At 39.8% G+C, this 26619-nt stretch overlaps 1 protein-coding gene across 5 annotated transcripts in view; it reads right to left on the reverse strand.

The window, feature by feature from the left end:
- Positions 1–26619, reverse strand: part of LOC128690283 (potassium voltage-gated channel subfamily KQT member 1) — an 840902-nt gene that overhangs the window by 13213 nt on the left and 801070 nt on the right. For 4 of the 5 annotated variants that reach the window (XM_070090551.1, XM_070090547.1, XM_070090549.1 and 1 more), the window contains one exon: positions 25291–25415. In XM_070090551.1, coding sequence (XP_069946652.1) covers positions 25291–25415 — 125 coding nt within the window. Of the gene's footprint in view, positions 1–12079; positions 12218–25290; positions 25416–26619 lie in introns of all 5 variants that reach the window. The other variant, XR_011392684.1, reaches the window with a different exon arrangement.

Here is a 26619-nt window from a genome sequence, read left to right on the forward strand (position 1 = left end):
TCTCTCTCTCTCTCTCTCTCTCTCTCTCTCGTCCTTTTCTCTTCCCTTTCCCTTTCCTTCCCTCTCTCCCTTTCTACTCCTCTCCATTTTTTTTATCTGTCTTTGTATGTCAACAAACACAGAGGAAGAATATAAACAAGAGCCAATAGCAGTTATGTCTAATAGGAAAGAATGTATAGGTTTCTCCCACAATTTTTAACCCCTGAGGTGTCTCCAGGCATCGAAAAACATTTGAAAAAAATTCTTATGAAATGATAAAGAATCTTTTCCCAATGGTAATGACACCAAAAGAACAAAATTTGATGGAAAACTTACGGAATTGGGCTCTCACAAAGTTAGCGACCTCGGCGATATTTACGAATCAGCGATTTCGCCCACTTTGAGACCTGTTTTCGGCTAATTCCTTTGTTCCAGCCGACCAAACTCATAGCTGTTTCTTTAGAACTCCATTTGTTCTATCGACTGAGTACAAGAAACTGCCCATTTACCGATTTCAACTACCCAATAATGTGGTCAGAAATTTTTCAATTTGGCCAATTTCACTCAAATTAAAAAACATGCCAATTTCAAAAGAGGGTCCAGAATGAACAATGCAGACATTCCTGGCTCTAAAATAACATTTTCTTTGTTCATCAGTCACATCTCCAGGCCCCTCTGATATTACTCTTGCTTTTTATTTTGAATTTTTATTCAAACAAAAAACAGATTTACTGTTATGCAGACTACTGCAATACTGTAATAATTGTATAAATAATGTCAACTCATTCATGACTGCATATTAGAATGGCTAGTTGGACATTTATTGGGCAATGACATCATTTGTTTACTTTTGAACATTGGCAAAAAACAAATATTTTCCCTAATTTGAGCTCCATTTCAAGGTTCTTTTCATAGCAAAATCAATCAAAATCACCTCTATTTCTATAAAATATTTTCCATTCTATCAAATGAGACCAAGAAAATGAGAATACACCCATAAATACTGTAAGAAAATACACCTCAAAGTCAGCATTTTAATCCAAAAACATGGCCGGAGTTTTTTTTTTTCTCATTATGCACTGCGTGCTGCAGGATTTTTTTTATATGGTGCACACTGACCACACAGACCCATTCTCTTACATGTGGGCCTACCAGCTTTCTCCTGCTTGATTTGAAGCTGCTAGAATTTTTAAGTATACAGTGGACCCCCGCCTTACGATGGCATCACATTATGATAAATCCGCCATACGATACATTTTAAAGCAAAAATTTTGCCTCGCCTCGCACTAAAGACTCGCCTCACGTGATTCGTCCAGGACGCATCCCACGCGTGGCCTCAGCTGTCCCGTGGGTGCCAGTGTTTACAAGCCAGCCAGTGCAGTCACACCCATGCATACATTCGGTACATTTCACATTATCACAGTGTTTTTAGTGATTGTAGCTGCAAAGTCACCATGGGCCCCAAGAAAGCTTATAGTGCCAACTCTGCAGTAAAAAGGGTGAAAATTACTATGGAAATGAAGAAAGCGATAATTGCTAAGTACGAAAGTGGAGTGAGTGTCTCGGAGCTGGCCAGGTTGTATACCAAACCCCAATCAACCATCACTACTATTGTGGCCAACAAAACAGCAATCAAGGAAGCTGTTCTTGCAAAAGGTGCAAGTTTGTTTTCGAAACAGAGATCGCAAGTACTCAAAGATGTTGAGAGAGGGTTATTGGTGTGAATAAATGAAAAACAGATAGCAGGAGATACCATCTCTCAAGCGATCATATGTGAAAAGGCTAGGAAGTTGCATGATGATTTAATTAGAAAAATGCCTGCAACTAGTGGTGATGTGAGTAAATTTAAGGCCGGCCACGGATGATTTGAGAAATTTAAGAATCGTAGTGGCATACATAGTGTGATAAGGCATGGTGAGGCTGCCAGTTCAGACCAAAAAGCAGCTGAAAAATATGTGAAAGAATTCAAGGAGTACATAGACAGTGAAGGACTGAAACCTGAACAAGTGTTTAATTGTGACAAAACAGGCCTGTTTTGGAAGAAAATGCCAAATAGGACCTACATTACTCAGGAGGAAAAGGCACTCCCACGACAAAGCCTATGCAAGATAGGCTTACTCTCTTGATGTGTGCTAATGCTAGTGGTGATTGCAAAGTGAAGCCTTTATTGGTGTATCACTCTGAAACTACCAGAGCATTCAGGCAAAACAATGTCCTCAAGGCTAATTTGTGTGTGCTGTGGAGGGCAAACAGTAAGGCATGGGTCACTAGGGACTTTTTCTATGACTGGTTACACCATGCATTTGCCCCCACTGTGAAAAATTACCTCCTGGAAAATAAATTGGACCTTAAGTGCCTCCTGGTATTAGACAATGCTCCTGGTCATCCTTCCGACTTGGCAGAGTGACTTTTTGGGGACCTGAGCTTCATTCAGGTCAAGTTTTTTGACTCCTAATACCACTCCTCTCCTGCAGCCCATGGACCAGCAGGTCATTTCAAACTTCAAAAAACTCTACATAAAAGCTATGTTTCAAAAGTGCTTTGAAGTGACCTCAGACACTTGATTGGCTCTAAGAGTGTTTCGGAAAGATCACTTTAGTATCCTCAATTGTGTAAACCTTATAGGTAAGGCTTGGGAGGAAGTGACTAAGAGGACCTTGAACTCTGCTTGGAAGAAATTGTGGCCAGAATGTGTAGACAAAAGGAATTTTGAAGGGTTTGAGGCTAACCCTGAGAAGCGTATGCCAGTTGTGGAATCAATTGTGGCATTGGGGAAGTCCTTGGGGTTGGAAGTTACCGGGAAGGATGTGGAAAGAGTTGGTGGAGGAGAACAATGAAGAACTAACCACTGATGAGCTGCAAGATCACCTTCAACAGCAAGAGGCCAGACCTGAGGAAACTGCTTCGGAGGAAGGGAGAGAGAAATTGAAGAAGTTGTCTACTTCAAAGATTAAGGAAATGTGTGCAAAGTGGCTTGAAGGGTAAACCTTTATGGATGAAAATCACCCTCGCACAGCTATTGCAAGCCGTGCTGGTGACTATTACAATGACAATATTGTGAACCACTTAAGACAAATCATAAAGGAACGAGAGGTACAGAGCTCTATGGACAGATATGTTGTGCAACAGAGGTCCAGTGACTCTCAAGCTGGTCCTAGTGGCATTAAAAGAAGGGAAGTAACCCTGGAAAAGGACTTGATACCTCAAGTCCTAATGGAAGGGGATTCCCCTTCTAAACAATAACAACTTCCACACTCTCCCCTCCTCCCATCCCATCAATCATCACCAGATCTTCAATAAAGGTAAGTGTCATGTATTCTATTCTTAGTAGAGTATTAACTGTGCATGTCTTCTTCAGTTTGTGTGTATTAAAATTAATATTTCATGTGGTAAAAAAATTTTTTTTTCATACTTTGGGGTGTCAGGAACAGATTAATTTGATTTCCATTATTTCTTATGGGGAAAATTAATTCGCCTTACGATAATTTCGGCATACAATGAGCTCTCAGGAACGGATTAATATCCTAAGGCGGGGGTCCACTGTATATACTTCAAATACGGTGGCTCGTAAGACGTATATATATGACCGAAACAATCAAAGGGTTAAGTACATATATATAGGCATATGCAGCGGCAAATATTTGGTGCTGCTATTAACACAAATGAAAAAATTAATTACAAGGCATCAATATAAGTCAATTAATAATGAACAGAGAACAGGTGAACAGCACTGGCTGGGTAATGTATAGTTTTTATTTTATTTTATTTCATTCTTGTTAAAATATAATAGATATTTTTAAAACCAAGTAAAACAATGAGAAGGGAGTGTTTGGCTAGTTTCCAACCATATGTAGTTCTCTCTCACTTGCTATAAAAACTTGCATAACTTCTCATACAATGCTTGGACTGGCTCGTGTTTATCTGCTATTGTTGGATCTCTATTTCACTCATAGGGACGATGAGCTACATACCCCTCAGGAGTGCCCTTTTTTTCCTCCCAGATGCCCCACCTACTCTCCAAGCCACCCTTTCTCCATTAACTTTGTGGGCATATCTTTATTCTCCTTGGATCCCATATATGATTATACATTATGTGACAAATTAGTTATCAATATTGGTATGCTATCATTAAGGTTTGCATGGACAGTGGCATTCAGCAGCAGATGGGTTAGGGTGTTGGCTCCTTGGATTTAGAAGAGTTAAGTAATCAATAGGGGAGCTAGTAATCCCTTCTCCTGTATACATTACTAAATTTAAAAGGAGAAACTTTCATTTTTCCTTTTGGGCCACCCTGTCTCTGTGGGATACAGCTAGTTTGTTGAAAGAAGAATAAGTAACCAATAGGTGTTGAATTACATTTAACATTGTATCAAGATGTACATTTTATGGCAAATGTGTCCAACTCAGGGAAGTTAATTGACAGTAAGATCTACATAGACTTACTTTCTATGACAGAAAGAAAATGGGGCTGTAGAAGGTTTTGAGCATCCTTTTACCCCCTCTTCTCCCTAATCCCAATGATAGTCTGCCTCTGCAACTGGCGGAGAGTGTTGCATATTTGCTCTCTCTCGGCCCTACACTTTTTCTCTCCTGTGGTGCTTTAACCACCTCCAGTTTGGATATAGCAGTTTGTCTTGTCTCAACATATCCAAATTCTCTAAATGTAGCAGATTCCACTCCTCCAAGTCCACTGTTCTGAGCTGTGATCACCCTCCCAACTAATACTTCAGTTCCAGGAGTTCTCTCTCTTCCAAGACATGGTCAGTGTATTGCAGGAAATATGAGATGACCTGGTAGACTATGGCAGCTTCTTCCCTCTCACCCAGATTATTATACACTGCTGTACTAAAAATGCTAAACTGTTCTTCTGCACTGAATACATAGTTAAGAAAGGAGAGTTTCCCACAACTCTCAGTGATGAAAGAAGGTTATCCAGAAATGCAATTGCTCTTTGATTAAAATCTGTTTGTTGATCATTAACTTGAACCAATGATATTAACAATAATAACAATAACAAGTTTATTTTAGCATGATACACATTTGTACAAAAGTGTAACAATTTGGTGAACATGCCAAAAGCCCCTTTATATGCAGAGCATTTTGGGTATACTTATTGTCAGTCATCCCAAATGCCTTGGAACAGTTCTGGAAAATATTCAGAAAAAAGTAACCTCTTGTGGAAGACTGAAGAGCCCCGAACTACACACCATTCAAAAGAGCATGCAAGTTTAATGCCTGGAACACCAGTGCATCCAGGGCCCCAGCAAAAGACTCTCTTTGTACTTGCTTAACCCTTTGACTGTCGCGGTCGTATATATACTATGTCATAGGAGATACCGTGTTTGACGTATCTATACGCATAAATTCTAGCGGCTTCAAATCAAGCAGGAGAAAGCTGGTAGGCCCACATGTGAGAGAATGGGTCTCCATGGTCAGTGTTCACCATATAAAAAAATCAGGGAGCCAGTGGTGCATTGTGGGAATACCATTTCAGTCGTCCTTTTTTCAGCATGTCTAGCGGTAAGAAATATGTGACTCCCCAGCAAATCTGGGACTCTTCTCTTCCCAAGTGATGCTCTAACACAGATGGAAGTGTCATTGAAGATCAATTTCATGATTTCGAGGAGTTTGAGACCAAAAGCAATGGAGGAGGAGGAAGAAGAGGAAGGAAGGAGGAAGAGGAAGGAGGGAGGAGGAAGAAGGAAGGAGGAGGAAGAAGGAAGGAGGAGGAAGAAGGAGGGAGGAGGTGGAAGGAGGGAGGAGGAGGAAGGAGGGAGGTGGAGGAAGGAGGAAGGAGGGAGGAGGGAGGAGGGAGGAAGGAGGAAGGAAGAGGCCAAGCCCATGATGACACTCTTCAAGTCACTTGTTCTATCTAGGCTGGAATATTGCTGCACACTAACAGCACCTTTCAAGGCAGGTGAAATTGCCGACCTAGAAAATGTACAGAGAACTTTCACGGCATGCATAACGGAGATAAAACACCTCAATTATTGGGAGCGCTTGAGGTTCCTAAACCTGTATTCCCTGGAACGCAGGAGGGAGAGATACATGATTATATACACCTGGAAAATCCTAGAGGGACTAGTACCGAACTTGCACACGAAAATCACTCACTACGAAAGCAAAAGACTTGGCAGACGATGCACCATCCCCCCAATGAAAAGCAGGGGTGTCACTAGCACGTTAAGAGACCATACAATAAGTGTCAGGGGCCCGAGACTGTTCAACTGCCTCCCAGCACACATAAGGGGGATTACCAACAGACCCCTGGCAGTCTTCAAGCTGGCACTGGACAGGCACCTAAAGTTAGTTCCGGATCAGCCGGGCTGTGGCTCGTACGTTGGTTTGCGTGCAGCCAGCAGCAACAGCCTGGTTGATCAGGCTTTGATTCACCAGGAGGCCTGGTCACAGACCGGGCCGCGGGGGCGTTGACCCCCGGAACTCTCTCCAGGTAAACTCCAGGGGAGGAGGAGGAGGGGGAGGAGGAGGAGGAGGAGGAGGAAGAGGAGGAGGAGGAGGAGGAGGAGGAGGAGGAGGAGGAGGAGGAGGAGGAGGAGGAGGAGGAGGAGGAGGAGGAGGAGGAGGAGGAGGAGGAGGAGGAGGAGGAGGAGGAGGAGGAGGAGGAGGAGGAGGAGGAGGAGGAGGAGGAGGAGGAGGAGGAGGAGGAGGAGGAGGAGGAGGAGGAGGAGGAGGAGGAGGAGGAGGAAGAGGAGGAGGAGGAGGAGGAGGAGGAGGAGGAGGAGGAGGAGGAGGAGGAGGAGGAGGAGGAGGAGGAGGAGGAGGAGGAGGAGGAGGAGGAGGAGGAGGAGGAGTAGTAGGAGGAGGAGGAGGAGGAGGAGTCGGAGGAGGAGGAGGAGGAGGAGGAGGAGGAGGAGGAGAAGGAGGAGGAGAAGGAGAAGAAGGTGGAGGAGAAGGAGAAGAAGGTGGAGGAGAAGGAGAAGAAGGTGGAGGAGAAGGAGAAGAGGGAGGAGGAGGAGGAGGAGGAGAAGGAGGAGAAGGAGGAGGAGAAGGAGGAGGAGAAGGAGGAGGAGAAGGAGGAGGAGGAGAAGGAGGAGGAGAAGAAGGAGGAGGAGAAGGAGATGAAGGAGAAGAAGGAGGAGGAGAAGGAGATGAAGGAGAAGAAGGAGGAGGAGAAGGAGAAGAAGGAGGAGGAGAAAGAGAAGGAGGAGGAGGAGAAAGAGAAGGAGGAGGAGGAGAAAGAGAAGGAGGAGGAGGAGGAGGAGGAGGAGAAGGAGAAGGAGGAGGAGGAGGAGGAGAAGGAAAAGAAGGAGGAGGAGGAGGAGGAGGAGGAGGAGGAGGAGGAGGAGGAGGAGGAGGAGGAGGAGGAGGAGGAGGAGAAGGAGGAGAAGGAGGAGGAGAAGGAGGAGGAGAAGGAGGAGAAGGAGAAGGAGAAGGAGGAGGAGAAGGAGGAGGAGGAGGAGGAGGAGGAGGAGAAGACGACAACGAACAAACATTTGTCTGTCTATTTGTCTGTCTGCCAAGCTCCCTGTCTATCCGTCTAGCTCTGTCTCAGAGAGAGCCACAAGACTGTGTCAGCATCACGTTTACTCACAGCTTCAAGCAGAGTATAGCACTTTGTCTGGATTTTTTGGGTTATCCTAGGTAATTTACACTATGTATACTTGTATTTATGTGTACCTGTGAGACAGAGATAGACAGACAGAGAGAAAGAGAAAGACAGATTGAAAGAGATAGAATGAGGGAGAAAGATAATTAGATAGAATGGAGGGGGAAGCAGCATCCGACCCCATTGTTTTGACAGGAGGTAGGGGGAGTGAGTAATGAGACAATATGTCATTTTGACAGCTGCCGACTCCTGACTTGAAACAATTATAAGCCACACACTGGCACACAAGACAAGCTTGGTTAATGGTGATAATAGCAGTTTTATGAAAGTATCTAATGACTATATATGTGTATATATATTATAGAAACCAGAAGCAAGAAGGGAAGGCAGGAATGAAGGAAGGACTAGATGAAAGGAAGGACAAAAGTAAGGAAGGACAGATGAAGGAATGTAGGAAGAGAGGTGGAATGCCCTCCAGGTAGCCTCCAGGTAGGAAAGGAATGAAGGAAATTAGGAAGGAAGGAATGATGACACACGACCATTTACCTAGGATAGCTACATAACACAACTGCCTGCTAATACTTTGAAGAAAACTGCTCAGACGAGGTGTTTTGTCTTTGCACATAAAAAAAAAACTTCCACAAAAATGCACACACACTGATTTTATGTGTGAGGAGTGTAAAACACCATTGTGTATGACACCATGTTTTATGTGTGAGGAGTGTAAAACACCACTGTGTATGACACTATGTTTTATGTGTGAGGAGTGTAAAACACCACTGTGTATGACACCATGTTTTATGTGTGTGAGTGTAAAACACCATTGTGTATGACACCATGTTTCAAAGAGTTCCACAAGCTGCAGAACTTCTAGGAGTATGTTCAGTGACTGTATATTGGTATATATATTATAGAACAATAGTAATAAAAATTTTTTTGTATTGTTTGTTTTTGTAAACAAGTTTTGTAAACAATATATTGATAATTATGTTTGTGTGCTTATTGTGTTGTATACAACGAATGTATATATGTACATTGCACCTTACTTTGGTCTCACAGGCCACATAAGTTATGTGAAAAAATAAAATAGTGAAAAAAAAACAACAAACCTTCAAATACAAGTAAACTAAAGTTTACCAGGTGAGCGGCAGTCGCCGCTGTTGCCATACGCGGCTCATTTTCTGCAAACTTCATGCCTCTATATCTGGGTAAGTACTGATGGGAAATTTTTTTTTGGGGACTAAAACAATCAGAAAAATAATCTTAACATTTTCATAAGAAAAAACAATTTTTTTTTCAGATATTTTGCGACACCAGGAGACACTTCAGGATTGGGCCTTTCGACAGTCAAAGGGTTAAGATGCAACACAGCCAGCATTAACCCTTTGACTGTTTTGGTCGTATATATACGTCTTACGCACCACTGTTTCGGATGCATTTATACGCGTAAATTCTAGCGGCTTCAAATCAAGCAGGAGAAAGCTGATAGGCCCACATGTGAGAGAATGGGTGTGTGTGGTTAGTGTGCACCACATAAAAAAAATCCTGCAGCACGCAGTGCATAATGAGAAAAAAAAAATGACCGTTTTTTTTTTATTAAAACGCCAACTTTGAGGTGTATTTTTGTATAGTATTTATCATTGTATTCTCGTTTTCATGATCTCACATGATAAAATTGAAAACATTTTGCAGAAATAGAGATGATTATGATTAGTTTCACGATGAAAACGACTTTGAAATTGAGCTCAAAGTAGCAGAAATGTTCGATTTTTACCAATGTTCAGGAGTAAGTAAATCACACTATACATCCAATACACATCAACTGGGGAGTCTAATAGTCTTTCACTAGTGCACTGATATTATTCATACCATTTTTACAATAATGCAGAAATCTGCATAACAGTAAATTTTGTATTTTTTGAATGAATAAAAAATCAAAACAGAAAGCAATAGTAATATGAGGAGCCTAGAGACGTGACTAATGAACAGAGGATATGTTATTTTAGTGCCAATAATGTCTATATTGTTTATTCTGGACCCTATTTTGAATTTGGCATCTTTTTAATTTGCGTGAAATTGGCCAAATTGCCAATTTCTGACTACTTTGTTGGGTAGTTCAAATTGGTAAATGGGCAGTTTCTTGTACTCAATTGATAGAAAAAATGGAGTTCTAAAGAAATAGCTATGAGTTTGGTTGACTGGAACAGTGGAACTGGCCAAAAACAGGGCTCAAAGTTGGCGAAATTGCCAATGCATATATGTCGCCAAGACCACTAACTTCGCGGGAGCATAATTCCCTGAGTTTTCAACCAAATTTTGTACTTTTGGTGTCATTACCATTGGGAAAAGATTCTCTATCATTTCATAAGAATTTTTTTTTTTTTTTTTTTAAATTTTGCGACAAAGATTGACAGTTTCAGAAAGGGGGCTGGCGACAGTCAAAGGGTTAAATGTGGAGGATGATGGGGGTGTGTTAGGAATCAAAGAACTGGCATACTTGTAATACACTTTGGAAATGAGACTATGGCAAAAGTTGAGGCAGACAGGGAAGCAATGTGAAAGACAACAATTAGAGGTGTATATAACTAATATAAATGTACTGACTGCTCAAGTCCTTGGATCATGCAATCTTAAGAAAAAAAAATGCATATCCACTTAATCAGAGGACTTGGAGATATCACAGTACACAGCAGTAGCACATGAGTGAGAAACAATATTTAAGGAAGAGGAGAATGTGTTCACAGTAGAGGTCAACATTAAAGACGAAAGACTTCAAGAATGGAAGAAAAAAAAAGCAAACTCAGGCTAATGAGAATTGCAAATATAGAAAGAAAACAATAAGATGGGATACTAAGAAAGCTTGAAGGCTGAGATTGAAGTGACGCAATTAAGGAAGGGTGACAACTGAAGTTACAGTATTTCTATTATAATCATTCAGCTCCTGGAGAATAGGAAGAAATCAGGTTTGATCCAAGATAAGTGACACTAGGTATTTCTGTCAACCTGTAATGAAGATACGCTAGATTTCTGCCTAGAGGTGTTGAACAGGGGATAAGTGAAAAAAGAACACTTATTTCAAGTAGTCTGTAATCATTAGGATTAGTCTGCCCGAAATACTCTGGCATGCTAGTGGCTTATTTTGTACTTAACATCTAATAAAATGTAAATCTCACATTGTATACTATGCAAAGGAATAAATATCTGTATTTATTTGTATTTGTACTAGATGCACTCAATTCCAATGCTGAAAGAGAAGTCAAGAAGGAATAGCTGAGGAATATACCTGGATGCCAGAGTAGACTTTAGATAAGAGTCATAAAACTAAAGAAAGGATGAAGAATTCACATATTGGCTTCCAGTAAAATGTGAATTTTTTTGAGTAAATTCAGTCTACTGGACAAAACGTTCACTGATTTTCTGTGAGATCAGCACAGCATTTAGTAATCAAAGATGAGACCAAGGAATGTAACAAGTCTAGCAAGCCATGACATAAGAATCAGTGTTTGGAATGGGAAATGATATATGGCACTGTGATGGTTAAGTTTGTTTTGGATACAATAAATTGAAGCTGTGTAGGCAGATTAGCTGAAAGTGCAATGAACTGAAAATTATAATGATACAATGTCACACTGACTGCATATACCAGCACAAGCAATGGCAAATCATCTGCATATGGGAAAGACAAAATTCTATAAGGTAGCTATGAGAAACATGGTGAAAGTACACCCTCTTGTGGTATGTCTTCAGCCTGAATCAAGTCAGAGGGAAGGCAGTTGATGAGCTGAACACAGAGGTGTCTTATTTTCCAGAAAGGTCCCATAAACAAAAATAATGATCTAGGGGAGAGTTGGTGTATCACTAAGTAGTGTCCTGGGTTTTTTATAGATAAATAATAAAAAAAAAGTCACCACAAACTGATGTTCAGCTGATGTCATGAAGGGTCTATAGTGGAACTACATCCTTCTACATGCAAAATGATGCAGGAACCAAGCTGTGCATCTCCAAATACCCTACTAGTCTCCTAATAACCATGCATTTCAATAATTTACATGTGGAACTAGTAAGAATGTGAACATCTGAATTTCTTTTATCCATTGATTGCTGCATATGATGTATTTCCCTTTGTTCTATGTTCCTTCATGTTACAATGAACTGCTTAATGTCCTATTATGTTCTGTAATTCTTACAAGTTCCATTGGTATATTTAATATTCCACTCCTTTTTACACATGTACTGCTTCCATGTTCCACCATTTTTTTTTTTTGAAGCTGTCATGTGTTCTGCACCAGTGTTTAATTAATTCCTGAAGAACTTTATGATGAATATGCCTTGAAGAAAAAAAAAATCATAATTTTCATTCCTATATGGACCAAGCTTGCATGTCTCATCTACAACATGAAGCATCCAATGAGGACTGAATGGTTGGCAGAACAGGCTACAGTACTGAAGAACTTGTTCATAAAAAAATAATAATTAATATAAAATATGTGCAAGAAATCATATGGTGCAATACAAGTGAGCAAATAAACTAGCCTGAGTGTTGACAGTGCAAGTCAAGCCAAGCCACCATGCCTGACCAAACTCCAACCTTCAAATCTGAAGTTTGAATCGAAGAAGAGTAACAATCTATATTTTAGAAGTTAACATCTTCCTTTAAGGCATTTGTTGTGCCTGAAATAAAAAAGAAACTTTTCCTAATGACTGTTACATAATAATACATGGGAACACCTGTATGATCTGTAGTATGCACCACAAGACAAGCTACAGTAGATGTTGCTCTTAATGGTTGCAAGCTTGATTGACTAACCAAATTAAGGTAACAGAAAATAAGCATTCCAGACAATATGAATAATTAGTATTAAAAAATAAATTTTTATTGTACAGTATATGGATTAGCTAAAGAAAAATCAAATCAGACGGTGTTTTGTTTAAGATGGTAAATAAACATATCTATGAAATGAAATACATGTCAACATGCAATACAATAGAGCATCGCCAACCCACAATGCTCGAGACTAAGCCATTCACAGGGATTACAGATCATAAATAACAAAAAGGGCACAATACCGTGACTGGAACAATACACAAATAACCCACACACAGGAGAGAGAAGCTTACGGTGACATTTCAGTCCAACTTGGACTGTGTTCTTGTCGCTCCCTTTTGTGGGCCCCTAGCTCCCTTGTAGTGCTCCTCTTTCTTAGTCTTTGACTGACTCCACTATTACTACCTCTACTGCTACTTTTCTTCCTTTCCTACTACCTGTCTTGTCCCATCCCTCTCTGCTGGCCTATATAAAATCCCTCCTCCTCTCTTTTTTGTTAGTGTGACTTTGTAAACGGTCCAAGTTGGACTGAAATGTCGTTGTAAGCTCCTCTCTCCTATGTGCGGGTTATCTGTGCATTACTAATCATAAAAGACTACTGATCACACCACAGAACTGATTATCATTATCAAACCCAGGTCTAGTGTTGATAGATGTATTGCCTTCTTTCACAAGAGTTATTTCTTTTGTGTGATGATGCATAAATTGATCAAACACTGAAGAATTTGGATGCACATTAATTTAATGTTCCATCCCCATAGTCTATCTGGTCTACCTTATACAGTAGGGCCCCGCTTTACAACAATTTCAAATTATGACCAAAACTCGCTATATGGCTTCCCATCTTTCTAATACGACGTACCCCACCTGGTTTGTTTACATTCTCTGTGAGCACATCTATTATGTAAGTGTTTTAAAGTTATTGCATATTTAATATATACTCTGATAATTATACTCATGTGTACCTGTACCTAAATATACTTACACACTGTACTGGTGTGAAGGTACACATTATAAATACCAAGAGTCTCTCTACTCTTGCAAACACTATCTTAATAATCTTAAATTTCAAAGTGTGCACCAGGGCTCAAGAATTTTCAAAAAATAATTTTGTTATTTTTTCTTATGAAATGGTAGAGAATCTTTCTGAAGGTAATAAAACAAAAAGTACGAAATTTGATGGAAAATTGACGAAATTATGCTCTCGCGAATTTTGATGTGTCAGCAATGTTTCCGCATCGGTGATTTTGCCGACTTTGACTCCCATTTTAGGCCAATTACAGTATTCCAGTCAACCAAATTCTTAGCTATTTCACTAGTATTACATCTATTCTATCGACTGAGCACAAGAAATTACCAACTCAACTGTTTCAACTACAAAATAAAGTGATTGGAAATTGGTAATTTGGCCAATGAAATGCAAAGTTCAAAATATTCCAAATTCAAAATAGGGTCCAGAATAAACAATGCAGGCATTCCTGGCACTAAACTGACATTTCCTCTGCTCATTAGTTATGCTTTCAGGCTTTACAAATTAATTCCATTTTGATTTTTAATTCACATACTGAATTTTTATTCAAACCAAGAAATAGAAGATTTACTGTTATGCAATATTGAAATAATTGTATAAATAATATTACCACATTTGTGAATGTATATTAGACCCACCATCTGGCATGCATTAGATGTGTGAGGTCATTTGTTTACTGTTGAACATTGGCAAAAATTTAACAATTCCGCTACTTTGAACTCAGTTTCAAGCCATTTCCAGTACTAAAACCAATCAAAATAATCTCTATTCTGTAATATATCTTCCATTCTATCAAATGAGACCAAGAAATTGCAAATACAACTATAAAAAACATATGAAAAAATACTGCACAGTCGCTGTTTTAATCGAAAATTACGGTCTCAGTTTTTTCTTAACTCATTATGCACTGTGTGCTGCAGATTTGTTTTATGTGGTGCACACATACCACATAGAAGTATTCCCTCATATCTAGGCCCAAATTTACCACTCACAGCTTATCAGAGTGAGCTGAGCTCATGGTGTAGATCTACGGTTTGGACCCTCAACGTAAAGCCGTAGATCTACAGCACAGACCCTGAAAGGGTTAAAGGTCATATATTACGTTAATATAGACATTTCCATTAACCCATCCATGATATTCTTTCAAAATTATATAAGAAACATGTTACATAACACAAACATGATACATACACCCAGTGGCGGCTCAAAATGTTAGTAATACCTATACTATCGTACCGCATCAAAATTCTATTTTTAATAATTTTTTATGTTGTTTCAACAAAAAAATAAAGAAAAATCACTTATAAATACATTGAAAACAACATACAACAGATTTTTCCTGTAATACAGTGGACCCATGGTTTGCGATGGCATCGGTATCCGATAAATCCGGTATTCGATACATTTTAATGCAAAAATTTTGCCTCGGTTCCCGTTAAAAAACCCGGTATACGCAATTCGTCTGAGACGTGTCCACGTGTGGCCTGAACTGCCCCGTGTGTGCCAGTGTTTACAAGCCAGCCAGTGTGCTCGCATCTAAGGATACATTCGGTACATTCCATATTATCACAGTGTTTTTGGTGCTTGTTTCTGCAAAATAAGTCACCATGGGCCCCAAGAAAGCTTCTAGTACAAACTCTTCGAGAAAAAGAGTGCTAATGACTATTGAAATGAAGAAAGAGATAATTGCAAAGTACGAAAGTGTAGTGCGTGTGTCGGAGCTGGCCAGGTTGTGTACAAAACCCCAATCAACCATCGCTACTATAGTGACCAGGAAAACAGCAATCAAGGAAGCTGTTGTTGCAAAAGGTGCAACTGTGATTACGAAACAGTGACTGCAAGTGTTAGAAGATGTTGAGAGACTGTTATTGGTGTGGATAAATGAAAAACAGATAGCAGGAGAAAGCATCTCTCAAGCGATCATTTGTGAAAAGGCTAGGCAGTTGCATGACGATTTGGTAAAGAAATTGCCTGCAACTAGTGCTAATGTGAGTGAATTTAAGGCCAGCAAAGGTTGGTTTGAAAGATTTAAGAATCGTAGTGGCATACATAGTGTGATTAGGCATGGTGAGGCTGCCAGTTTGGACCAAAAAGCAGCTGAAAAATATGTGAAGGAATTCAAGGATTTCATAGACAGTGAAGATTTTAAACCTGAACAAGTGTTTAATTGTGACAAAACAGGCCTGTTTTGGAAGAAATTGCCAAGCAGGACCTACATTACTCAGGAGGAAAAGGCACTCCCAGGACATAAGCCTATGAAAGACAGGCTTACTCTTCTGATGTGTGCCAATGCTAGTGGTGATTGCAAAGTGAAGCCTTTATTGGTGTATCACTCAGAAACTCCCAGAGCGTTCAAGCAAAAGAATATCCTCAAGGCTAATTTGTGTGTGCTGTGGAGGGCAAACAGTAAGGCATGGGTCACTAGGGACTTTTTCTATGACTGGTTACACCATGCATTTGCCCCCAATGTGAAAAATTACCTACTTGAAAAGAAATTAGACCTTAAGTGCCTCCTGGTATTAGACAATGCCCCTGGTCATCCTACAGACTTGGCAGAGCGATTTTCTAGGGACATGAGCTTCATTAAGGTCAAGTTTTTGCCTCCCCATACCACTCCTCTCCTGCAGCCCATGGACCAGCAGGTCATTTCCAACTTCAAGAAACTGTACACAAAAGCTATGTTTGAAAGGTGCTTTGAAGTGACCACAGACACTCGATTGACTCTAGAAGAGTTTTGGAAGGATCACTTTAATATCCTCAATTGTGTAAACCTTAAAGGTAAGGCTTGGGAGGGAGTGACTAAGAGGACCTTGAACTCTGCTTGGAAAAAACTGTGGCCAGAACGTGTAGACAAAAGGAATTTTGAAGGGTTTGAGGCTAACCCTGGGAATCCTATGCCAGTTGAGGAATCCATTGTGGCATTGGGGAAGTCCTTGGGGTTGGAGGTTAGTGGGGAGGATGTGGAAGAGTTGGTGGAGGGGACAATGATGAACTAACCACTGATGAGCTGCTAGATCATCTTCAACAGCAAGAGGCCAGACCTGAGGAGACTGCTTCAGAGGAGGAGATAGAGAAATTCAAGAGGTTGCCTACTTTAAAGATTAAGGAAATGTGTGCAAAGTGGCTTGAAGTGCAAACCTTTTTTGATGAAAATCACCCTGACACAGCTACTGCAAGCCGTATTGGCAACCTGTACAATGACAATGTTGTGAACCACTTTACGAAAGTCATAAAGGAACGAGAGGTACAGGCCTCTATGGACAGATATGTTGTGTGACAGAAGTCCAGTGACTCTCAATCATCACCAGATCTTCATTAAAGGTAAGTGTCATGTATTCTATTGTTAGTAGAGTACTACAAACTGTGCATGTCTTCTTCAGTTTGTGTGCATTAAACTTAATATTTCATGTGGTAAATTTTTTTTTTTTCATACTTTTGGGTGTCTTGCACGGGTTAATTTGATTTCCATTATTTCTTATGGGGAAAATTGATTCGCTTTTCAATAATTTTGGTTTACGATGAGCTTTCAGGAAGGGATTAATATCGCAAACCGGGGGTCCACTGTATATTTGTCAGCTGCAAATTATTTTAGCGTAAGGTTGACGAAGTCATAGGTCTGGCAGTGAGCATCTGAGTGGACTGCACCTCTGCAGCTCCTATGGATGAGCCACCACTGCATACACCCACAGTATAAAAACTGACATAAATGAGGTGTGTTTACCAAGCAGTTTGTAGGAGTGTTGGAAGAATTGTTTTTTCTGTAGTCAAATGCCAGTTACTGGGGGATAACTGTAGAAAAATATTCCTTTCATATGCCTTCATTCTATCAATAGCTATTCATGACCCTTGTGGGTTTAGCACTTCTTTTTTATTATATTACTATTAATAATAATACTAATATCATTCACTCTAAAAATGGTGTGTTGCATGAGAATGGGAGTGTTGCTGTTTATTTATTTTGCTGTACTAACTTGTCAGAGCATCATTCCTTCTAAAAATGATGTTACATGAGAATGGAAGTGTTTATCTTTATTTATTCTACTGTACCACTGTGGAGACAACTTGTATACAACGTAAGGTGTTCGTATGAACATGTATGAACCATAACCAGATGCGTTCATCTGTTTGTTTACACAGCAATCTGTGGCTCTGTCCTCTTACTTTTTCTCTCTTTCTCTCTTGTTTATTTGTTTTTATCTCACTTACTCACCTCTCACCCTACATTAAGACTACAAATATTTTAACCCTTTAACCCTGTATCGCTAAATATTAGAAAAAAAAAATTTCTTACCAAAATGTTAAGATTAATTTGCTGATTGTTTTAAGCCCCCCCCCCAAAAAAAAAAAAAAAAAATTTGCTATCAGTACAGGTCTCCCTCAACATTTGCAAGGGTTAGGGGATGAAGAGCCTCACGAATGTTTGGCACCCCAATATATTGTAGGGAAATATAATACAATACTGCTTCCTTAACTCGTTGAACCATGAACAACCATAAAATACATGAAAATGTCGTAAAATATTGTACTAAATACATACATGTTATGGTTTAATAACACGTATGTTATTAAATACCACTGCCTCCACCAATGCCTCAACCACTGTGGCGCACTGCTTGTATTTTGGTACAATTTCTTTCTTCAATTCTATCGTGTTTCTCAATTTCTTTACCAAAGGGCTGGCATTAGCAAGTTTCTTTGGGCCCATGGTTAATTATGTGGCAGTCACACTCAATCTACAAGCACCAAACACAATGAATTATTGTGAAATGTTTGGAAGAACGTGGAGCCTAATGCTCACTCCAGCATAAACAAAGCCACACTGACTGATGATGCCTCAACCACTTCCTCCACCACTGCTTCAACCCTCGTATTTTTGTACAATTTCCTTCTTCAATTCTATCGTATTATTATTATTATTATTAATACGATAGAATTGAAGAAGGAAATAGTACAAAAATATGAGGGTTGAAGCAGTGGTGGAAGAAGTGGTTGACGCATCGTCAGTCAGTGTGCCTTTATGCTGGAGTGAGCATTAGTCTCCACGCTCTTCCAAACATTTCACAATAATTCATTGTGTTTGGTGCTTGTAAACTGAGTGGTAGAGGCAGTGGTAGAGGCAGTGGTAGAGGCAGTGGCAGAGGCAGTGGCAGAGGCAGTGGCAGAGACAATGGTTGAGGCAGTGGTAGAGGCAGCAGTTGAGGGAGTGATTTTTAACAACAGATCACTTTTTGATGTACCCTGTGTCCACATCACACTATGTAAGAACTCTATGCACATAAAGGGCCCCAAAATTTGGAATTCATTACCAATAAGTACTAAAGTAACCTGGACTGAACATAAATTTAAGACACTTCTCAAAAACCATCTACTCACCCAAAACTAAATACTCAATACTTAAATTTTCCAAAGGATCTCCCAATTATCTAAATCTTAACACTTCAAAATTTAGATACCCAAAATTCATACATAACTTAATACTACTACATTGTAGTATAAATACCTGCCCAAAACTATACTGCCTTACACCAAATTGTAGCATTCTAATACTGTAAACTTTCACCAACGCTCAATATTATATTCCAATAATATAATTTAAATATTTACTATTGATATACACAACCTACAAAATACCCTCAACTTGTCGCAATGTAATATCCCCAGATTGTAATTTGAGTAAGCTTACTGTCTGCTATAAATAAAAACAGATGTACAACTTAAACTATGATCAATGTCTCTAGTATTAAGTAGTCTGTAAGCCATTAAATTTAGTCTGCTCATAATGCCATGGCATGATAGTGGCCCTCATTCCACTGCAACTCATTACTGTAATTACAGAATCTTTATGTAAACTTGCAAGGAAATAAAAATTATACTGTATTGTATTACTCCCTATGGGAACAAATTCGTTCGGTAATGGCACTCGAATAGCCTTCTGAAACGACTTATGGCCGAAACTCAGGGTACCACTGTATATGTTAGTGTCAACTTGTTATCTGGCATTTATATGCATTTATAAGTGGAAAAATGGCATTCTGCTTCCCGGCAATGACTGCTTTCTGGCAGTAGCCTGGAACCTAACCTGCCAAATAAGTGGGGCCCTACTGTATACAGCCTCTCCTAACTTAGCAACATACTTGTTTACCCAATACTCGGACTTACAACCAGCTGTCCAACCAGTATGCAAACCTAAGTAATGTATATTAGAGATGATTTCCTCTATTCTGTTTATTACAGTATACAGTACACTACTGTATAAGCATTTAAAAATATACTAAAAATGTTGTAAATGGTGCGAAGGTGACATTAAAAAAATTTCTAAAGATGGCTGACACAAACCCACTACCATTATAGTATGTGCCTCGCTTAATGACCAATTCATTTATCAACCTACTCTTAGGAATGGAACCCGTCGTTAAGTGAGGAGAGGCTGTATTGTATTTGTAACTGTTATGTCTCTGATTAGTTCCTCGTCTGTGAATATCAAATCCAGAGTTTTTTCATTTCTAGTGAGATTGGTTATCTGTTGGGTCAATGAGTACTTTTCACAAAACCTCATTAGTTCCCTAGTATGTACCTGTTGAGCCAGGGTGCTTCCAGGAGTTATTTCTGGTATAATGTTGTGATGAGCCATCTTCCATTTTACATGTGGGAGATTAAAATTTCTGAAGAGGATAATATTTGGTGTGGAATTTTCTAGCCTATCAAGACACCTATCTTCCTTTACAGATCTGCAAATTCCTCAGCTGTTGCTGATGGTGGTTTATATACTAGGATAATTACAAAATTATTATTTTCAGCTTTAACCCGTAAACGGTCCAAGCAGATCTACGTTCACATGTGTAGCGCTACAAAAGTAGATCTAAGTTTTTTATACATATTTTCAAATATAACAAAAAAAAAAGTAGATCAAAGTTTTTTTACACATTTTCAAATGTAGAAAAACAAAAAGAAGATCTACTTTTTTTGCATACTTTCAAATGTTGAAAAAACGTATATATACATTTGGACCGTTTATGGGTTAATACCTAGAATTTCTACTGTATCATTCGATGAATCCAGCAATTCTGAGCAACAGAGAATATCTTTCAGAGTGTCTTACTCCTCCCTGTGACCTATAAATTCTATCACATCAATACATGTTATAGTTTTTTTATCTTTATCTCTCCATCCAAAACATTTCTTGTGTTTGTTTCTGTAAATGCTCCAAACATGGCATTCATTTCTGAGAGGAGCCCACTAATATAACGATCATTTTTATTTAATTTCAAACCCTGAATGTTTATGAAGAGAAAGCAGTATTTACCATTTGGGATGTTTGGGTTTGGTATGTGTTTAGTTAGTACCACTGGTAGTGTATTACCTAGTCTTGTTCCTGGTGTACATACTCCTGGTTCTCCAGTATTGATTGTGCATTTGTCTGGTGTATACCTTTTTACCTTTGAAGAGTTTCGAGAGTTTCACTACTCTCAGAGTCAGGCCATGGGCCAGGCTCGTCTGGTGCTTGCCTGGTCAACCAGGCTGTTGCTGCTGGAGGCCCGCTGCCCCAACATATCCATCACAGCATGGCTGATCTGGCACCTGGTGAAGATACTTGTCCAGTTTCCTCTTGAAGGCTTCTACACTTGTTCCAGCTTTGTTTCTGTTATCTTCTGGTAAGATGTTGAATAGTCTGGGACCCCAGATATTTATACAGTGTTCCCATATTGTCCCCACTGCACCCCTGCTCCTCACTGGGTTTATTTTATACCCCGTTGAGCAGATGCCTGGACTGGTATGTCCCACTGTTGTGCAACTCTTTCCCATCTGTAGTAATTCACTGTATGTCTTTTCTTGGGTCCAATTGTTTCTCTTGATGTGTAAAAAACAAGAGACTGCTATATATTTACTCTTTACCTGCTTTCTCTGAGGCACTGCATTCCTTTCACATGGTGGTCTGGACAGATCAGGCCATAAAATTCTCTGAACTGTGTTGAAGCTTTGCACATCACTGAATGGAAGTACCTGCACACTTTGTCAAAGCAACACTTTCCCTGTCTTAACATGTTTGCACATTTTCTGTTGTGTTTATACCAGCATTTTCTACCATAGAGCTACAGCTCTTTTGCTTAATATTTGCATATATCCTTCTCAGTAGTATCAGTTACCGCGACATCCTGACTGCCTACATTTACTCAGTGAGAGTCATTCTTGCTATCTGCCAAGAGATCTGAATTCTTGTTTTCTTTCCTCTAAGCATATTTCTTGTTTTTTTGTTTTTGTTTTGTTTTTTCCTTGTTTTCCTGCTATAGACTTCTCTTCCTCCCTTTCCTATTTCTCTGTCTTGTACCCCCCCTTTTTTTTGCCCCTTATAACTTGCCCTGAATGACAATCTCCACCCTTATTTCAGCTCCTTGGTCTTTACCTTTATTTTCCCTCTCTCCTTGTTTCCTACCCTTTTTTTCCCACTATAAATATCTGACAAGCTCCTCAGAACATTTCTTACATTTTCTAGGTTTTCGATTTTCAGTACATGCTTTTCATCTCACTGGGACAAAACCACAAACATCTTTCCTGTTTTAGGTCATTTTTTATGGCCGAACTAAGCTTTGTACATGATACAAGAGATGATGATCAACAGACAATGGAACCTCAGTATACGTCCAACTCCCTACTTGAACAAAGCTCAGCACTTGACCAAACAAATATGACCTGCCAGAACTTTGTTGTAAACTATTTCATGTTTCTTCACATTTCTGGGTGTTTTTTTGTATTACAGTGGACCCCCGCATAACGATCACCTCCGAATGCGACCAATTATGTAAGTGTATTTACGTAAGTGCGTTTGTACGTGTATGTTTGGGGGTCTGAAATGGACTAATCTACTTCACAATATTCCTTATGGGAACAAATTCGGTCAGCACTGGCACCTGAACATACTTCTGGAGTGAAAAAATATCATTAACCGGGGGTCCACTGTATTTGTATAAGTAAGTTACCATGGGGCCTACGAAGATTAGTGATAACAGCCAACCAAACAGAAAATTGGTTGGGAAGAACTTGTTCGATACTCAAAGAGAGCGGCACTTGAACAGCCTTGTGGAATGAATTAAGGTCACATACCGAGGTTCCACTGTATCTCAGAATTAATGACTTTATGCCTCTTCAAAATATTCCTTCACATACACCACAGATCTTATTTCTGGCCATCCTCAGTCTGTTCCTCAGTTTTTTCTTTATACTATCCTGGGCAACAGCTCCAGCTATTGGTGGTGTTTTGTCCTGGCAGAGGTGAAGTAGATGGTGGGTGGGGTGTGGGTGGTGGGCTGTGGGTGTAGGGTAAGACTTCACATCCAGTAACTGGGTCACAGCACTTGACTTCTTTCATTTTCTCAAACTTTACACCTCCTTCCTTATCACATGAAACAAATACCATGTCTTTCTAGGCTTTTAAATATGTTTGCTTTATTACACCTTCCAGAGCTTTACATTCACTGATCACCCGTATTATTTTATTTACATTGCTATTTCTAAGTGTTGTTTGTACTCATCTGTTTGTTTATCTTCACTTCTCTGTGGACATCTGGCAATAATCTGTTAGTGATGTTTGACCATATATAACACCCATATATTACACCATCTACCACACAATATGTCCTGGGGATTGTTTGCAAGATCGTTGTTATATTCCCCAATTTAGGATCACTATTGGAGATCCACTGTGTATGTTAGTTTGGAGTGTGTTTGTTTGTTTGGGGTGAGAAGAAGTAAGTTGTTTTTAATGTCTGACATGCTGCTGGAGTGAAAACAAAGTAACATTTATGAAGGAATTCAGGGAAAACTAGTTAGCTGAACTTGAGTCCTGGAGGCAGGAAGGGCAGTGCCTGCAGTCCAGCAGGGGTGTTGATGTTGTAGTCAGAGGGTCATCTGAATTGTGATGTCAGCACTTCTGGCAAGATGGCAACTGAATGAATGATGAAAATTTTTTGGGGGTCACCCTGCCTTATCAAGAGATGGCTAAAAAAAAAAAAAAATAAGAGTGGAAGCTCTAAACCTGTAGAAGGTATGGAATACTTGGTTAATAAAAGGCAATTAGATTTGATCCAAGGAATGAGAGGATAAATCCAATTACTTAAATCAAGAGCCTCCCTTGAGAGGTATAATTCTCATTCATTCAGGACACTTCCCTGCTTCCAGCTCCTTCAATCTCCAATTAAGTCTCTATTACACATTTCAATTATTTTTTTTTTTTAACACACAAGCCCTCTCCCAACAAGATAGGGTGACATTATATTGCATTCATTATCACTTTTATTTTATAACAAAAAGGTGCAATACCGCTATTGGAACAATACACAAATAACCCGCACATAGGAGAGGGGAGCTTACAACGACGTTTCTGTCTGACTTGAACCATTTACAAAGTCACACTAACAGAAAAGAGAGAGGGAGGGAGTATATATAGGCCAGCAGACAGGGACGGGACAAGAGAGGTAGTAGGAAAGGAAGAAGAGAGGTAGAGGCGGCGGCGGCGGCAGCGAAAGCAGCAGCAGTCAGTTGAAGACTAAGAAAGAGGAACACTGCAAGGGAGCTAGGGGCCCCATAAAGAGTACAAACAAAAACACAGAGGGTGGGGGAATAATAAAGGACCAAACACCCAAGGCAGAAGAATGAAAACCCAAAGGAGAAAGAGGAAATGGAAAAAGTGAGAAGGGGAAAAAAAGAATCAGGTTAAGTCATGGGTGTTCTGAAGTTTGGAGTATTTTACAATGTAATGGGAAAGGAAGGCATCTAGAGAGACAAAGCCAGGACTAAGATTCATATAAAGAAAGTTGTGTATAAGGGAGGATTCAACCAGACAGCGATTGTGAAAGTTAGAAGGTAGACAGTTTCAGCAGAAGACCAGTCAATAGGATGACTGTGATCTCTGACATGACAGAAAAGAGCACTGCTGGTGTCGGTAAGCCTAACACTACTTTTGTGCTCCTCAAGTCTGTCAGAAAGAGAGCAGCCAGTTTCTCCAGAGTACTGAAGAGGACAAGAGGGACAGGAAACAGTAGAGACTAGGAGCATTTATAGAGGGAGGAGAGGTACGAACTAGATTGGTGCAAAGAGTGTTAATCTGGCGAAAAGTAAGTTTGATGTCTAAGGAACAGAGAGAGTTGTTAAGATTAGAAAGACTGGAAATATAGGGAGGGCAGAGGACAGGAGAGTTCCCAGGTGTAGAGAGTTTGGGAGAGAAGAAAGTCCGTTTAGCACATGAGAAGGCAGAGTCTATGAAATGGAAAGGGTAGCCAAGGCAAGAAAATGAATTATGAAGAGTGGAAATTTCTGATTCAAGGAAATGAGGATCACAAATGCGGAGAGAATGGAGAAAGGGAAATAAAAACACTTTTCTTGACAGAGTAAGCATGGTAAGAAAAGAAGTCAATGTACATGCCACTGTGCACAGGCTTGCGGTACACAGAAAAAGCAAAACATGTATCTGAATGGTGGACGTGAACATCAAGGAAAGGAAGCAAAGAATTAGATTCCCATTCAGCCTTAAACTTAATGGAAGAGGCAAGATTATTAAGGGCATCAAGAAATGGTTGGAAGAGACTAGAGTCGTGAGGCCAAAGAGCAAAGAGCTCCCCTCTCCAATGTGAAGGTAATTTGTGCACTAATATTTTAGTTTCTATAATCACTATGTTTAGATTGTTGTGCTTCACCATCTCTTTGAGAAAATTAATTACTTACTGAAACTAATTTGCATTTGTATAATGAAGTAATATTCCTTATGAGGTTACTGGCAGGCTGGACACCTGGCAACTGCCTCTTATGTCACAGGTATGAAGGAAAAACAAATCTGTAGGAAGGGATAAGACACACACCACACAAATTGTAAAATAATGTATTACTATCAATGCATACCTTGGTTACTTGAATCACAGTCTTCATCGATGTATGGAGCAGCCACATGCTCTATCTGTACCACTTGTGGCACCTGTAGCAAGTCAGGCTCCTTTGCCTCTAAGGAATGGCGGGACGGCAGCGAGCTGATGACAAAGACAAACAAATAGAAGATAATTCACAAGCAATGAAAGAGAGAGAGAGGAAGGAGAGAGAGAGAGAGAAGAGAGAGGAGAGAGAGGAGAGAGAGAAGAGAGAGGAGAGAGAGGAGAGAGAGGAGAGAGAGAAGAGAGAGAAGAGAGAGAAGAGAGAGAAGAGAGAGAAGAGAGAGAAGAGAGAGAAGAGAGAGAAGAGAGAGAAGAGAGAGAAGAGAGAGAAGAGAGAGAAGAGAGAGAAGAGAGAGAAGAGAGAGAAGAGAGAGAAGAGAGAGAAGAGAGAGAGGAGAGAGAGGAGAGAGAGGAGAGAGAGGAGAGAGAGAAGAGAGAGGAGAGAGAGAAGAGAGAGAAGAGAGAGAGAAGAGAGAAGAACACATTTGTACAGCATTATGATGTCAACGAGATGAAGTTAGTTGATCAAATGAAAATGCTAGCCCACAGATGGCTCCAACTTCATCCTGATCCCTACTTGTACGTTTCATAACAAAAATGCTTTCAAATGAGCTGATGTAGGTAACAGCTCTTAGCTTGTCAATAACGCTAGGGATCCTTAACCTAACCTTGTCAAACCCTGTGAAAAAAAAAAAAAAGAGAGAGAGTTGCAAAAGTCAACTAAAATGCCGGGAACAATGGGCTAGTAACCCCTTTTCCCGTATAGCTTACTAAAAAGAAAAATGAGAAAACCGTCAAAATGGGATGTTTGAAGGTGCATGGATGTTGTGCGAATGATAAGAAAAAGATGATTGTGGATGTTATGAATGAGAAGCTGGATGTCCTGGCTTTAAGTGAAACAAAGCTGAAGGGAGTAGGAGAGTTTCAGTGGGGAGAAATAAATGGGATTAGGTCAGGGGTTTCAAAGAGAGTTAGAGCTAAAGAAGGAGTACCAATAATGTTGAAGGATAAGCTATGGCAGGAAAAGAGGGAATATAAATGTATAAATTCAAGGATTATGTGGTGTAAAATAAGGGTTGGATGTGAAAAGTGGGTTATAGTAAGTGTTTATGCACCCAGAGAAGACAGAAGTGAAGAGAAGAGAGAGAGATTTTGGGAAATGTTGAACCAAGTGAGAGAGTACTTGTGGTTGGGGATCTCAATACTAAAGTGGGTAAAAATGTTGTGGAGGGAGTAGTACGTACATTTGGGGTGCCAGGGGTAAATGAAAAAGGGGAGCCTTTAATTGTGTAGAAAGAGGTTT

The sequence above is a fragment of the Cherax quadricarinatus genome, chromosome 32 (genome assembly GCF_038502225.1).
Source record: "Cherax quadricarinatus isolate ZL_2023a chromosome 32, ASM3850222v1, whole genome shotgun sequence".
Lineage (NCBI taxonomy): Eukaryota > Metazoa > Arthropoda > Malacostraca > Decapoda > Parastacidae > Cherax > Cherax quadricarinatus.